Source organism: Solanum verrucosum, unplaced genomic scaffold (genome assembly GCF_900185275.1).
Source record: "Solanum verrucosum unplaced genomic scaffold, falcon-dt-bn FXZP01000060.1, whole genome shotgun sequence".
Classification (NCBI taxonomy): Eukaryota; Viridiplantae; Streptophyta; class Magnoliopsida; order Solanales; family Solanaceae; genus Solanum; species Solanum verrucosum.
Genome location: NW_026020129.1, coordinates 6,984,154 through 6,998,339, shown reverse-complemented (window position 1 = coordinate 6,998,339; position 14,186 = coordinate 6,984,154). Strand labels below are relative to the sequence as shown.

The 14,186-nt window shown below is 31.8% G+C and overlaps 2 protein-coding genes and 1 pseudogene across 3 annotated transcripts in view; 1 reads left to right on the top strand and 2 right to left on the bottom strand.

Moving 5' to 3' along the window:
• Positions 1–14,186, bottom strand: part of LOC125826403 (deSI-like protein At4g17486) — a 554,011-nt gene that overhangs the window by 174,904 nt on the left and 364,921 nt on the right. The window lies entirely within an intron of this gene.
• On the top strand, positions 1,466–6,771 carry LOC125826372 (uncharacterized; annotated as a pseudogene).
• On the bottom strand, positions 7,589–8,482 carry LOC125826398 (uncharacterized). The gene is made up of 2 exons (XM_049505709.1): positions 8,132–8,482; positions 7,589–8,020 (listed from the first exon to the last, which is right to left on the bottom strand). The coding sequence occupies exons 1-2, from the start codon at positions 8,480–8,482 to the stop codon at positions 7,589–7,591; spliced, it is 783 nt and encodes a 260-aa protein (XP_049361666.1).

The following is a 14,186-nucleotide window of genomic DNA, read 5'->3' as shown; positions in this document are numbered from 1 at the left end:
TAGAAAATTAAGAGATAAATTACCTTTTGTGTCTATTTTACCCTTACTATTAAATATTATTTATCATTTAATACATTTTTCAAAGCATTAAATTTAATAAAGTCAAAAAACAATAGAGTAATATACCCATATGGCCATATTATTTATTATTTCTTAAGAGATGTGTCAAATAAATAATGTACAACTATTGTTGTACAAAGTAAGTAGTAATTACTTAGATGCAATTACTATTTACCTTTTTTGCGTGTGCGATTTGTGAGTCCTATATTCAAGTCTTCTCTTATTTAATAAAAAGAAAAATCTTTTTGGTCAGAAAATTTTGTCAGAATTTGGTCAGAATGATATTTTACATATGTTATTTCACCTTTTAAAATATTTTTACACTTTTAATTTTAATACTTTTTAACTAAAAAATAAAAAAAAGATCAATTTATTTTAAAATAAAAAAGATATTATAATCTTTTCAAGGAGTGTGATTTTTTATTATTAAAAAATCAATTAGGGCTTAGACCAAATTTAAGTTGGTTATTATTATGACGTATAGTTTTTTTTAGGGATAAGGGTCTAAAAAATACCCCAACTTTGGTCGAATTTGCTGTTGCGATACTAAACTTTCATAAGGACCTATTACCTTCATAGACTATTTAATACCGTATTTTTTACCCCCTGAACTATTTAATAGTGTATTTTAAAGGTATATATGTGCCCACGTGGACACAGTACTATTTATAATTTTGCATTATTTTTTATGTCCACATGGGAAAATATTTATGTTTAAAATACGGTATTAAATAGTCTAGGGAGGTAATAGGTCCTCATGAAAGTTTAGTATCGCAACAGCAAATCCGACCAAAGTTGGGGTATTTTTCATACCCTTATCCCTTTTTTTTATGATATTTCAAATAATATGTGTACTTTCTCTTTAATTTATCTGCTACGGATAAAATTTTCAAAGTCAATTTGGATTTATTTTTTAAATTATCTTCTAAATATTTTAAGTTGTTAATTATTTCAAAACAAACAAATAAATAAAAAAAGGACAAATTACTTAAATACACAACACTTCTTTACCTATTATCAATATTTCCCTACTATTTTAATAAAATACAAAAATCCCTTATTTCCCCCCAATTCAACTAAACCGATACTTTATTTGTTTGAAGCAAAATCAAATCTTTCCCATTCCCTAAATTTCGCCCCCAATCTCTCCCATTACAATTTCAGTTATCAATTTCAAAAAAAATTGAATTTGAAAAGAATCCTATCACTGTTAAACCGGATTCAGAGTTCTAACTAGGGTTTTTCATCTTCTTCATTGTAATTTCCGCCATTTTTTTTCTTTTATTTTGTATCAATCGTTTTATCTTCCATTATGCATCTAACATCTAAATAATCTCTAATGTTTTCTTCAGAAGATCCGGACAATAACGATTTCAGTTCTAAAAGGTTGGCTATTCCGATAACCATGACAAGTTCAAGTTCTAGCAAGAAAAAATCGAAGAAGAAAGTACATGCAACTACTTCAAAAGATCCGAAAACCCTCCAAAAAAGGGGTAGAAAGGTTGCCCCACCCATTGTTCGACCAACATTACCAAATGTAAGCATACATTTTTCCTAATTTTTATCATATATCGTACCCCTGTTTTTCCTAAAAATCTGATGATAAATAATTTTTTTATTTTTTTTATTAAGTATCATCTGTGAATCGTGATTTTATTTGGTAATTGCTGAATGTATAAAAAGTTAAGAGAACCGTATTTAAGTTAAGTACTTAAATCACATTTTTTTTGTAGGTCAGATTTTGGTCACTGTATATAAGGAACAATTCAATTTGTGTACATTTATGTTTTTTTATGAAGTAGTTGTTATTTAGTATCAAATGAAATGAATATTATTGTATATAAGAAAATTGCTTAATTCAACAATTTTGCATGTAGTTTGATTTTTGTACTGTGAATCATAGTTAATGATAAGTCTCCATTGAATTATACAATATGATTGATTTTGTGTACATATTATGTCTTCTTGTTTTTTAGTATCATATACTTTTTTATGATTGATAAAAATCATTTATGTAATTGCAGAATGTCAGTTATGTAATTAAACATATTCCAATGAACTGCTTAAAGTTTGGTCCTACCTACAACTCCAATTTTATTGAAGATTTAGTACTGTCAATAAAGGACCAAGGTATTGAGTTATTCAAGGATACCATATTTGCCCCATACCTTAATATCCCTAAATGCAACTATCAAGGTCAGATTACCAAGCGTTTATATCTGTTAGAGATTGAGCAGGGCAATCTAGCTAATGAAATTCACATTCGTCATGCCAAAGGGAATGTCTTGATATTTAGTATCACAAATTTTGCAATTATTACTGGTTTGAGATGTAAAGGAAATGTCAAAGATTTTAATTATCCAGCTTCAAAAACCAGTAGGCTTGTGCAAAGATATTTTCCTAGTCCAAATTATAATGTGAATAAAGGTCGCCTGGTAGATCGTTTTATGCAAGGTGGTTGGGACAACAATGATGATGCCCTTCAGATGGCTATCTTGTTTTTCATTCACACATTTTTGTATTCCCAACTTGGGGATGCACCAATTCCTATTGAAGATTTCTTCATGGTAGAAGATGGTAGCTATGAAGAGTACCCGTGGGGACAAGTGGCTTTCACAAAGTTAATGAAATCTTTTAGACAAGAGTATACACCCACAAAAAAAATGTATCGTTTGAATGGACTCACATACGCATTGAATGTCTGGATATATGAATGTGCGTCTGTACTAAATAACGAGATAGCCGTTAAAGAAGGAAACGGTATACCAAGGATGTGCAATTGGCAAGTTGTTACTCCAAAGCCCAAATTTGAGATGTTCAAGGATACCATATTTACTGAGGTATTAACTACATAACAACATTTTTACTTCACTTTTTTAAGTATGCGATACACTATTAATTTGATTTTAATGTTGTTTTACTATTTGTTTGTATAGATTGACTGTTCTAACATACAACCAACTCCTGAGGAAATCAGATCACTTGATTTACCGGATAACAACCATGTACCTTCAAATCGATCAGATTCACCAATTGTTAATAACGAGGAGGTGCAACCGGAGGAGGTTCCTGGTTTTGAAGACTTTTCATCAAAACCTCCGGATCAATTGTTGAGGAGATCAACTCGAGTACCTAGCTCAGGATCTACCCCACCCCGCAAACGAATAAAGACTGTACATCCACATAAATATAATTTGTCCCACCTCACACCACCACATGAGCAACCAAAACAGTCATTTCAATCTCCAAGTTCAGAACCAAAACAAGCTGATAATGTATCAGGTGTTCCTCATAATACATTCTTTGGAAGACAACTTTTGACAGTGCAGGAATGGAGGATCTGAAGATGTACATGAAGGGTTATGTAAGTAAACATTAGATTTAAACAATTGTTTATTCATTATTAAATCCATTTTATATGCTTAATTTAAGTACAGTTTGACAACAAATTTGGAGCTCTTGAAAATAAAATTGGAGCACTTGAGGAGTTAATAAAAATCAATCAGTCTGAATTGCTGAAAGCGGTTGGCGCGAAAGATAACAAAACTGAAAAAGTTGTATTTTGATTTTCTGGTTTCCTTCTCAATTTTATGGTATACTGATTATTTGGATGATGAAGGATATTGGAGGCGTTTCATCGTCACACATGATGGATGATTCTGTAGAGAAATATGGTGTTGATTCATAACCCAAGTCTGATAAATTCGATCAACAAACCATTTCACCCATACAAATGGATTTTGCAACTGTTTATGATGTTGTTAAACCTGCTGTGGATGTTGAAAAAGAAAAGGTTTCTGATCACACTATTCAAAGGGTGTGTAATTATATCATGGTTAATAGTTGATAATTTAATTTATCATGTGTTTCAATCCCTTAAATTTATTTAAGAATATATCATGGTTAATGGTTGATACTTTAATTTATGAAATATATGTTGCTAATTTGTGTATCACTTACTGTACTTTACAATTTACACATTAATAATGTATATGATAATGTACTTCCCAACTTTATGGTATACTGATTTTGCAACTGTTGATGATGTCGATGAACCTGCTGTGGAGGTTGGAAAAGAAAAGGTTTATGAAGACACTGCTCAAAAGGTGTGTATGTATCTGATACTTAATTTATTTAAACATGTATTATTATGTTTTTTATCCTTTAAATAGTTTAAGAATATATCATGGTTAATGGTTGATACTTTAATTTATGAAATATATGTTGCTAATTTGTGTATCACTTACTGTACTTTACACTTTACACATTAATAATGTATATGATAATGTACTTCCCAACTTTATGGTATATTGATTTTGCAACTGTTGATGATGTCGATGAACCTGCTATGGAGGTTGGAAAAGAAAGGTTTCTGAAGACACTGTTCAAAAGGTGTGTATGTATCTGATACTTAATTTATTTAAACATGCATTATTATGTGTTTTAATCCTTTAAATATTTTAAGAATATAGCATGTTTAATGGTTGATACTTTAATTTACGGAATATACGTTGCTAATTTGTGTATAACTGAATGTATTGTACACATTATTAATGTATATGATACTATATCTATATTTTTTGTATCATGCACATTAATATTCTAACATTGTCAGATACTTTATTTTGTATTATACTTTAATTGTTTTAACTTGCACATATAAATGTACAAACACAGAAGTATGATACATCCATTAAGGAACAAGTAATGCAAGAGTCAAGTGTGCTTCTACCCACAACACTCTATAATGATCCTTCGGTAAATGTGATTATTCATGATAAGAAAGTAGTAAGTGAAAAGTGTTTTTATTATTATACATTAATTATTTTTGAAAAAAAAAACATAATAGTATCTGATATTCTCTTTATTAGGATGATGGTGCAGATACAATTCAACAAGAATTTGAAAAACATGCTTCAAATTCAGCAGTTGTTAATACATCGGTATGGTTATAATTTGTTACTGGAAAATGCAAACAGTTCCCTGATGTGGCATTATTTTTTTTTATGAAATTTTTATTTACTTGACATCATATAGGATTCTACCACATCGGCCTCCATTTCGTCCGGAACTGAATTAGCTGTAGATGCACTTGTATATGGACTCCCAAACCAGCCAATTAATGTCAAACCTCTGAGTGTACTCCACCTAACCGAAGGTGATGATTTTCTATCTGATAGCCAGATACCCACCCAACTTTCAGGAGATGAGCATGCACCGAATACAAATACAAAAACTCCAGCTCCTCGTAACAGAATGCCTTCAAAGGTTTTGCAGTCTCCCTATGTGAATTCTTTTGGATCACGTGATAAGGCAAGGAGAAAATGGACGATGACATCCGCCCATACATTCCATTTGAAGATTGTCGTATCACATATCAACTCTCGTCAGGTTTAATGCAAGAGTTCTTAGAGTGGATACAAAAAGGACTCCTCAGAACACATGCGAAGAAGTAAGTTTTTCTTATTAATGTATCTTTATAATAATTTTTTAAAATTAATATTATATTCATTTCGACTTTAATCATTCTTATGGAAAACCATTTGAGGACAAATATAGAGGCAAATCTGCTCTATTTGGTTTTGACCATATGGATTTTGTTGTCGCATGTCCTGCTGACAAGAACTGGTTTTATACTATGTCATATCTAATGAAATGCTGGACTGATCAGGTACGTTAAGCATTCAAATTATGTATATGATATAAATGTAACATGTTTAATTTAAAATAAAGTATCAGATTATTGATTTGTTTTTCTTTTTCTTCTATGTATCATTTTTGTTTCAGATTGTGCTGATTATATAAAAAAAATTTCTTTATTTTACAGCACATAGATGTAATTTTTTATTATCTACGTAAGAAGTCAAAATTAAGAAGCATGGATCAGTACTTATACACTACGATCAACTGTTTGTTCAAGTCATATATCGACATTGTATACAAGAGGTATCATTGCTCTCCTGCAGATGATACTTTTAGTACACAGGAACATATTGATCGTGGTGTTACGGTATCTGCTTATGAAAGTTCTATCAAAGACATCATAAGTGGGTTTTCGATCCCAGTTGCTTTACCATGGCATCTAGTAGATGAGGTTTATATTCCGGTTAATTGTGGCGAAGATTTTCATTGGGTGTTGGCTGTGGTTGTTTTAAAGGAAAGGTTAATATGAGTGTATGACTCGTCTATGGTATCAAGGAAAAAAGTTTATGCAAAAGAGATAAAGAATTTATCTGTAATGCTTCCAAACTATCTTCATGATAGTGGATTCTTTGATAAAACGGGAAGAACTGATTGGGCATCAATGGAGGCGTACAAAGACAAGGAAACTGGTGAACTGTTGGGTCCACAACATTCGTTTGCGGTGGAATATGTTCAAGACATTATGCAACAACAAAGTGATAGCCTGTTAGTATTGTAAAATAATTTGTTTACTTACATATTTAATTCACTTTTTAAATGTATCTACTTTTTGTTTGCAGTGATTGTGGAATGTATGTAGCTGCTTTTGCTGAATATTTGAGCGATGAAATCAGCATTTCATGTATAAGTTTTCGGAGTGACTATCTTCGCAATAGATATGCTACACTCTTATGGAAGTATGGTATGGACAAGTTCAAGGCGGGATATGTTAGCGATAACGATGATCCTACAAGGCCGAAGAGTTTCTACACTATACCAGCAGAATGTGGACTGATTAATATAGAATAGTTATGTTTTAGTATTGTGTTGAAGATACGATTAATTAGTATTTTGTAATATTCCTTCCCTTTCCAACACTGTTTTTCTAAGTATTTATTAATTTGAAGACTGTTTTTGTCAAAAATTGTATTCCAATTTTAATTATTTTTCCAATTTATGTATCTTATACACCAATACTGCCGCTACAATATAACTATCATATACATAATATATGATACTATATATTCCATAATTGGGTCCACAACTAATTTTCAATTTATTTAGTATCTATTAAAACATGTGGTAGCCTTGATGCAAATCACAAATTATGATAACATATTATTTTCAAATACACAATATCCATTCAATTATTATGTATATGATACACAATTACTATCAAATAATATGTTACAATTGGTACAAAAACAATTAAGTTTCAATATATTTAGTATCATTTAACATGTTGAATCTTGTAACATTTCTTTAAATAAAAAAAAATCAACAAATTTTTATATAAAGATATAAAGGTAATATCCTATTGTGTATCAGATACAAAATATCCAAATAATTATTACTTATATGATACACAATTTATCCAAAATATATTTTGAACTAGAACATATATGATACTAAATAAAACATCACATAACTTAGTTGTTAGATACAATCTGTTATGCACTAGGTATAAAACAACTTATCGCAATATATTTTAGTATCAAACAACAGTTTGTCTCTTGTAACATTTAGATAAAGTTAAAATCATACCAAATGATAATATCATATTAGCATATTCAAAATATCTAGAAACTTAGTACACATGAAGCAGGAAAATCCTTAAAAGTAATCTTCAAGAATTTTTTGGAAAGAAAGTACATGTTCTTATATTGTGACCTTCTTGTCCACAACAATTCGTTTTTGTGCTTAGCTTTTCGTCAGGATTTTTCTTCCTCTTTTTTCTTAGCCTACCAGGCATTTTTTTGTATCTTGGTGGCAAGACGACTTCTTTCAAAACACATTCCGGAGCTGTCCAATCATTTTTGTCTGGCATTGGTTCCATTGGAACTGCATAAGTATTTGCTAATGCATCATGTTTATAGTAATCAGAGCAGTAGGGGTGTACATCTTTAATATTCTTCTTCTTCAAAACGGCCATTGCGTGCGCACAAGGTATCTCGTCATGTTGAAATCTACCACATGAACATGTTTTTCTCTCAAGACAAACAATGTATCTTATCCCACCTTCATACACTGAAAAAATAAACTCAGAAGATGCAACAACCTGCAATTGTTTACAAATTAGAGATATATCACATGTTTTTTCATTTGGTAGACACAACAATATAATTAGAAGTAAAGTTAGATACATAATACTTGTAAGATAAATATGTACCTTCATTGTTGCACATTTTGAAGCGTTTATAATCAATATTTCTTCAAATCTCCTCCCTAATGTTTCCTTTGTATAAGATGTTATTTCTCCATTTTTGCAATTCCAAGAACCAAATAGAATTCTAGCTTCTTCCAGAAAGTCTATAACAGGTAGTTGTCGTGCATCAACAAGGCAATCATTGATACATTCAGCTATATTTGAAGTCATCATTCTTCCACGGTTCACTGTTGCATGAGACCTAGACCACCTCTCATACCCATCATTTTGAAGATACTCCTTTACTCTGCCATCTATTTTTTCCAATTTAGCCATCAATTTTTCAAAATCCTCTTTTCTATAAGTCTTTGCCATTGAATAAAACAGATCACTTAGTATGGACCTGCTTCTCCTAAAGTTTGAAAAAACATTTTTCCAGAGGTGTCATATGCATGCAAAATGAGGAACATTTGGAAAAACAATACTTACACCCTTCTTTATGCTTTCATTTCTGTCAGATACAACACATTTTATCTCTCTCACCAAATGCATTTTTAAACTGTTGAAAGAACCATATCCATGAACAATCCTTTTCCGTGTCAACAATTCCATAAGCTAAAGGCAATATGCAACCTAACATAGAAACACAAAACATTAATTTCCAAAACTCAAACCCTCTAATCATTGGCCTTAATGATATAAAGTTATTTAGTATCATATACGTTATAGTTCAAAATATATTTAATGATATGAAGTTATTTAGTATCATATATGTTATAGTTCAAAATTATTCTAGATATTGCAAAATATTAAAGTTACTTCAAAAAATAAATAAATTCATAAACAACATAATATACCTGCCCCATCGAGTGTACTTGCCGATACAAATGTCCCTCGATAAGCTCCGCTAAGATGTGAAGCATCAACAACAATAACAGGCCTACAGAATTCAAACCCTCTCATCATTGGCCTTAATGATATGAATAGATACATAAACTTATTTTTTTCTGACTTGTGCATCCTTATATATGAATTTGGATACACAGTTTCCAGCATATATATGTATCTTGGCAGCTGTTTATATCCATCATCAGGCTTTCCCCTGATCATTTCCAAGCTCGCTCTTTAGACCTCCATGCTTGCTGGTAAGAAATTTCAACTCCATAAAGTGCCCTAATATCAGTAATTATATCGTTGGGAGTATGTTTCCTTTTATGATTCCCCAATATTGGAGCTGTCACACCACTAACAAACCCAATAGTAACTTGTACCTTACTTAATACCCCTCAATGGACATCTATGTTCACTATTAAAGTATCTAACTTTGAATATGTCTGAATTTTTCCTAACAGAGGCCTTCAATTTCCAACAACAATCATCTGAATAACAGACTAATACGTAGCTGCAATTACACCATATATATTTGTTACTTGATCAGGTTTAATGTACTAATACATAAATAAAAACAGAAGAACAACACAAAATATATTATTATACCAGAAAGTTTAATGAGTACACATCAAATCATGTTCAGATGCAAATTTGATACCCAATTCAAAATTCACTAAATATGATAATTTATTGTATCCATTGCTCACAATTTTCAAACTAATCATTTTTCATCTACCATTCTAAATGTATACATAAATAACCATAATAAATTCAAAACGAACATGATACGTAACACCTACGACGGCACATAACACATGTTATCAGTGTCATGGTAAACATATTAACAAACACTATAAAAAAAATGAAGAAAATTATCAGATAATTTTATCACATACCTTTTGTTATCAGATCTTTTAACCTTAAAATTGAAGCTATTCTTTATTTTGTATTTTTCCATTACAGCCTTTAGAGTTGCCTTATCCTTGTACATTTGTTTCACTTCAACAACAGAAATATTTGTATCTGATATATAATTCTTCACCTCCATTTCTGGTATGTTGTATGAATCACCAATTTTTGATTCAACAATGGTTATGTCACGACCCGAGCCTACACCCTGGACGTGGCCGGCACTCGAAGACCATTGCTGGTCCCCAAGCGAACCCTCATCCTGGCTGACTACAAGCGGAAAACTGATTCAAGCATACAAAGCTTAAAACTAAAATAAAAGTTCATAAAACTAGAATACAAACTTTAAGTCCAAAGAAAACTCTGTATAATAAAATATATACAACTCGCCATAAAAAGGCAACTTTAGTCTTTAAAACATTTAATAAAATAAATGATACAGACTTCTCAACTATACTGACTATCTATGAAGCCTCTAACTGATAAAGATGGAAGTCGGGACAAGACCCACGACATCCTAACAACTGATATAACTGAAAGGTAAATGAAATCCTCTGAAATCAATGAGGCTCACCATAGCTAACTCGAACTGTCGGATGTATCAACGAAGCTCCTGTTGATGATCCTGAATACCTGTGTCTGCATCATGAAAAGATGCAGGCCAAATGGCTCAGTACGTGGAATGTACGAGCATGTAAGAGGAATTCTAAACCATAAACATAAGCTTGAAACTTGATAGAAATGAAACATACTTACCTCTTCTCAAACTTACTCAACTCAAGGAATACTCTAGGGTACTCAAAACTACTCAAACATACTCAAACTTACTCAACTCAAAAGTACTCAAGGATAAGATACTCAACTCCGAGATTAGATACTCAACTCAAGGATATGATATTCGACTCAAAGATATGATATTCGACTCAAAGATATGATATTCGACTCTGGATACTCAACTTTGAATACTCAACTAAATATGACTGAATTCATTTCAATATAAAGCAATTTAAAACAAGTGCAATATAAAGAAACAAACTGTTTAAAAACATGATGTCAAATCTGTGTGTATGCAAGGATACAACATAACTCTGAAATGTATATAAAAATACAATAAACTGATGTATATAAAAATACAATAACTTCTGTGGGAGTTTCTCTAACCGACAACCATCACATAAGAGCTATAGTGATGATACAACGATCTACCTCACGCTGCCAGCGCATCCTATACCCGGCCAAAGGTATAGAACCTGAACTGCCTAATGGATCCACTAGTCTATTTCGAAAAAAGGTTCATCTAAAAAGTATGACCATTTTCTACCCATGGTGGCTACATGGTTTATGGAGGCTGTGAGTTGTCTGAACTCTCCCCCATATCGGTGCTCAATACTACTCCCAAAAATATACTAGCTCTTATGTTTTAAAAACATACTTCTTTCTGCTGATTTGAGATAATTGCTCAAAAACTTAGCTCAAAGGCTATCTTGGAAATCTCAGTTTCCCTACTTGCTTCATTTAGAAAGCTGTTACTCTTTTCTGAAAACTAGCCCGAAGGCCCTTTGGAAATCTCAGTTTCCGTTCTTATTTAAATGAGAAAACATTTATAAACTCTTTGGGAATACTTAGTCCCCATATACTTTTGAAGAAAAGGACTTCAAACTTTACTCTTTACTCTTTACTGAACTCAAAACTTAAGTCTTAAAACAAAGTTAAAACGTTTGTAAAAGACTTCTTAAAATATGGTTCATACCGAATTATGGACATGAACTACTCAATGCAAGGTTTTCAATAACTATAGATAGAACTCAAATACTTAGAACTCAAGAACTTCAATAATACTACTCATTTCAAGAATGCTCAACTCAGAGTTCATGCGGAATTATGAGCATGAGCTACTCAACTCAATGACTCAAAGATACCTCTCATCTCAAGACTGTTCGACTTATAAGATTCATGCGGAATTATGGGCATGAACAATTCAACTCAAAGACTTTATAGGTAACATGTAATAGTCCCATGCTTAGAAATATAATCTCAAAGGGTATTAGGAACTCAATACTCAAGACTTAGAACTTGAAGATACTACTCCTCTCAAAGATACTCAACTTCTGGAGTTCATGCGGAATTTATGGGCATGAACGACTTGACTCGTAGGTCAACATAACATTATGAAACTCATGTATGTGACTCTTCTCATTCTCTGACTTACTTCCTCAAAACTTAGTTCAAATCGATAATTGATCTCAAAGGATTCACAATTGAACTCAAAGACTTTCTTGAACTCTACTCTTAACTCTCTCTTGAATTTGAATTATGAATTCAAGAGTTATGATTCATGATATGAAGGATCTTAATAACAATATAGATATTCGATAATTAGGAATAGAACTTTTAAAAGAAACGTGAATTCAAGAACTCAAAATCAACTTATCTCAAGAATACTCAAATCTACGGAAAGTTTCCTAGATTACTCTTTTACTGATCTGAAAGTAGATGTAGGGTGTGAGGACGAACTAGTCCAACACTATGATAGCCTTACATACCTAGAAGAACAAGATTCTTGAAGAATCTTGAAGAAGAACTTGATTAGAAGCCTTGAAACCCTAGCTTGAAGGTAAACAATCAAGAAAACCTTTCTTGAGATTCTTGAGTTAGTTACTTAAAATCTCTATAGCCAAAAATTATTATTTTCATGAGTGAAGATGAAAATCTGATTGTTTTGAGCTTTTTAATTAGTCAACAAATTCGTTGATGGTTTTCTTGGAGGTAAAAAGACAAACGATTATTTTCAATATATTCCCGTCGGCTAATACGTAACAGCACTGTATAGGTTACTAAAATAGTCATAACTTTTTACTCAGATATTGGATTGACGTGAAATTGGTGGGATTGGAAAGTAGATTCAATTACCTTTAATTGGATAGGTTATGGCTCACGTAACTCTTAATATTCTAAGAGATATGGTCGTTTAAAGTTGACCCAAGCAGAATCTTACATCAAAACTTAATGAAACTTCAAGAACACTTATCAAGAACTCATCAAGAACTCTAATCTTTAAATTTCAAGAACGAAATTACGCTGAATAAATCATGATTGGCGTGTGGGTGAAAGAATCCAACACTATGGAAGCTTACATACCTCTTAGGGATTAAACCCATGGCGAAAATCCGCAACAAGATGCAAGAATCTCGACGAACGCTTTCATCCTTTCTCTTTTCTCCTCTTTTCTCTTCTTCTTTTCTCTTCTTGAATTCTCAACTAAAACCCTAGGCGTATTTTAGGATTATAAAACTGAACCTAATAGGATTAGACCCTTAAAATATTACTAAAAACGAATTAAATCTGATTGGGTAAGGAAAAGACCAAAATACCCCTCTCTATTTTCGGCTAACCTTCCTTAACTGGTCAGCCTATCTTCAAAAGGCCATATCTCACTCATCCGACCTCGAAACTTAGCAAACTCAGCGGCGTTGGAAAGATAATTTAAAGATCTTCGCTACGGTATCTGGTAGCACACCTAATTCATCCTGAGCTAGGAATTATGGTTGTTTGAAGTCGACCCAAAACTCATACTTAAGCATAACTTGCAAAATTTCAGATTTTGCTATTTCCAATTTAATTCTTTTTAAAACTCAAGGTGCTACATCTAGTGACCTTAACACTTAAGAAATTTTAAATTCCTTGGTAAAATCTCACTCACTACGAAGAACGGTTCGAGTCTTAGTTCGAAAATTTTCTGGGGTGTTACAGGTTAGAGCCTTTGCGTCGCTTTTTCCACCCTCAACACACATGATTGCACTTGTTGTTGCATCGAAATTTTGTATCTCTTAATCACTTTTATCAGAGGTATCAATGCATAGAGGATACATACCGAATCCCACCTCATCTTTCTTAATTTCTATGCACAATTTCACCCCCATATCATTCCGAATACACAATGGAGACGAATTTCCTTCAACAACGTATCTGACCTCAATGTTTTTTTTGAATTCATCAATACCCAATTCAGCTGTAATTGCTGAAATAAGATTCACAAACGAAATATTTTCACAAACCACTATACCATCACTTATGTATCGTTCGTATCTAACATCGCTTTCCCATGATCTAGAATGCCTTAACAAGATCGAAATATTCATGTCGAATCTTCACAAAATAGCGTTCCAAATTTGAGAGAGATAAAACTTTTATTGTTTTTTCGAAAAACAGGGAGAACGTTAGAGGATTAAAAAAAGTAAAAAATAAGCGTGATTTGAAATTAAAAAAAATAATTCAGTTA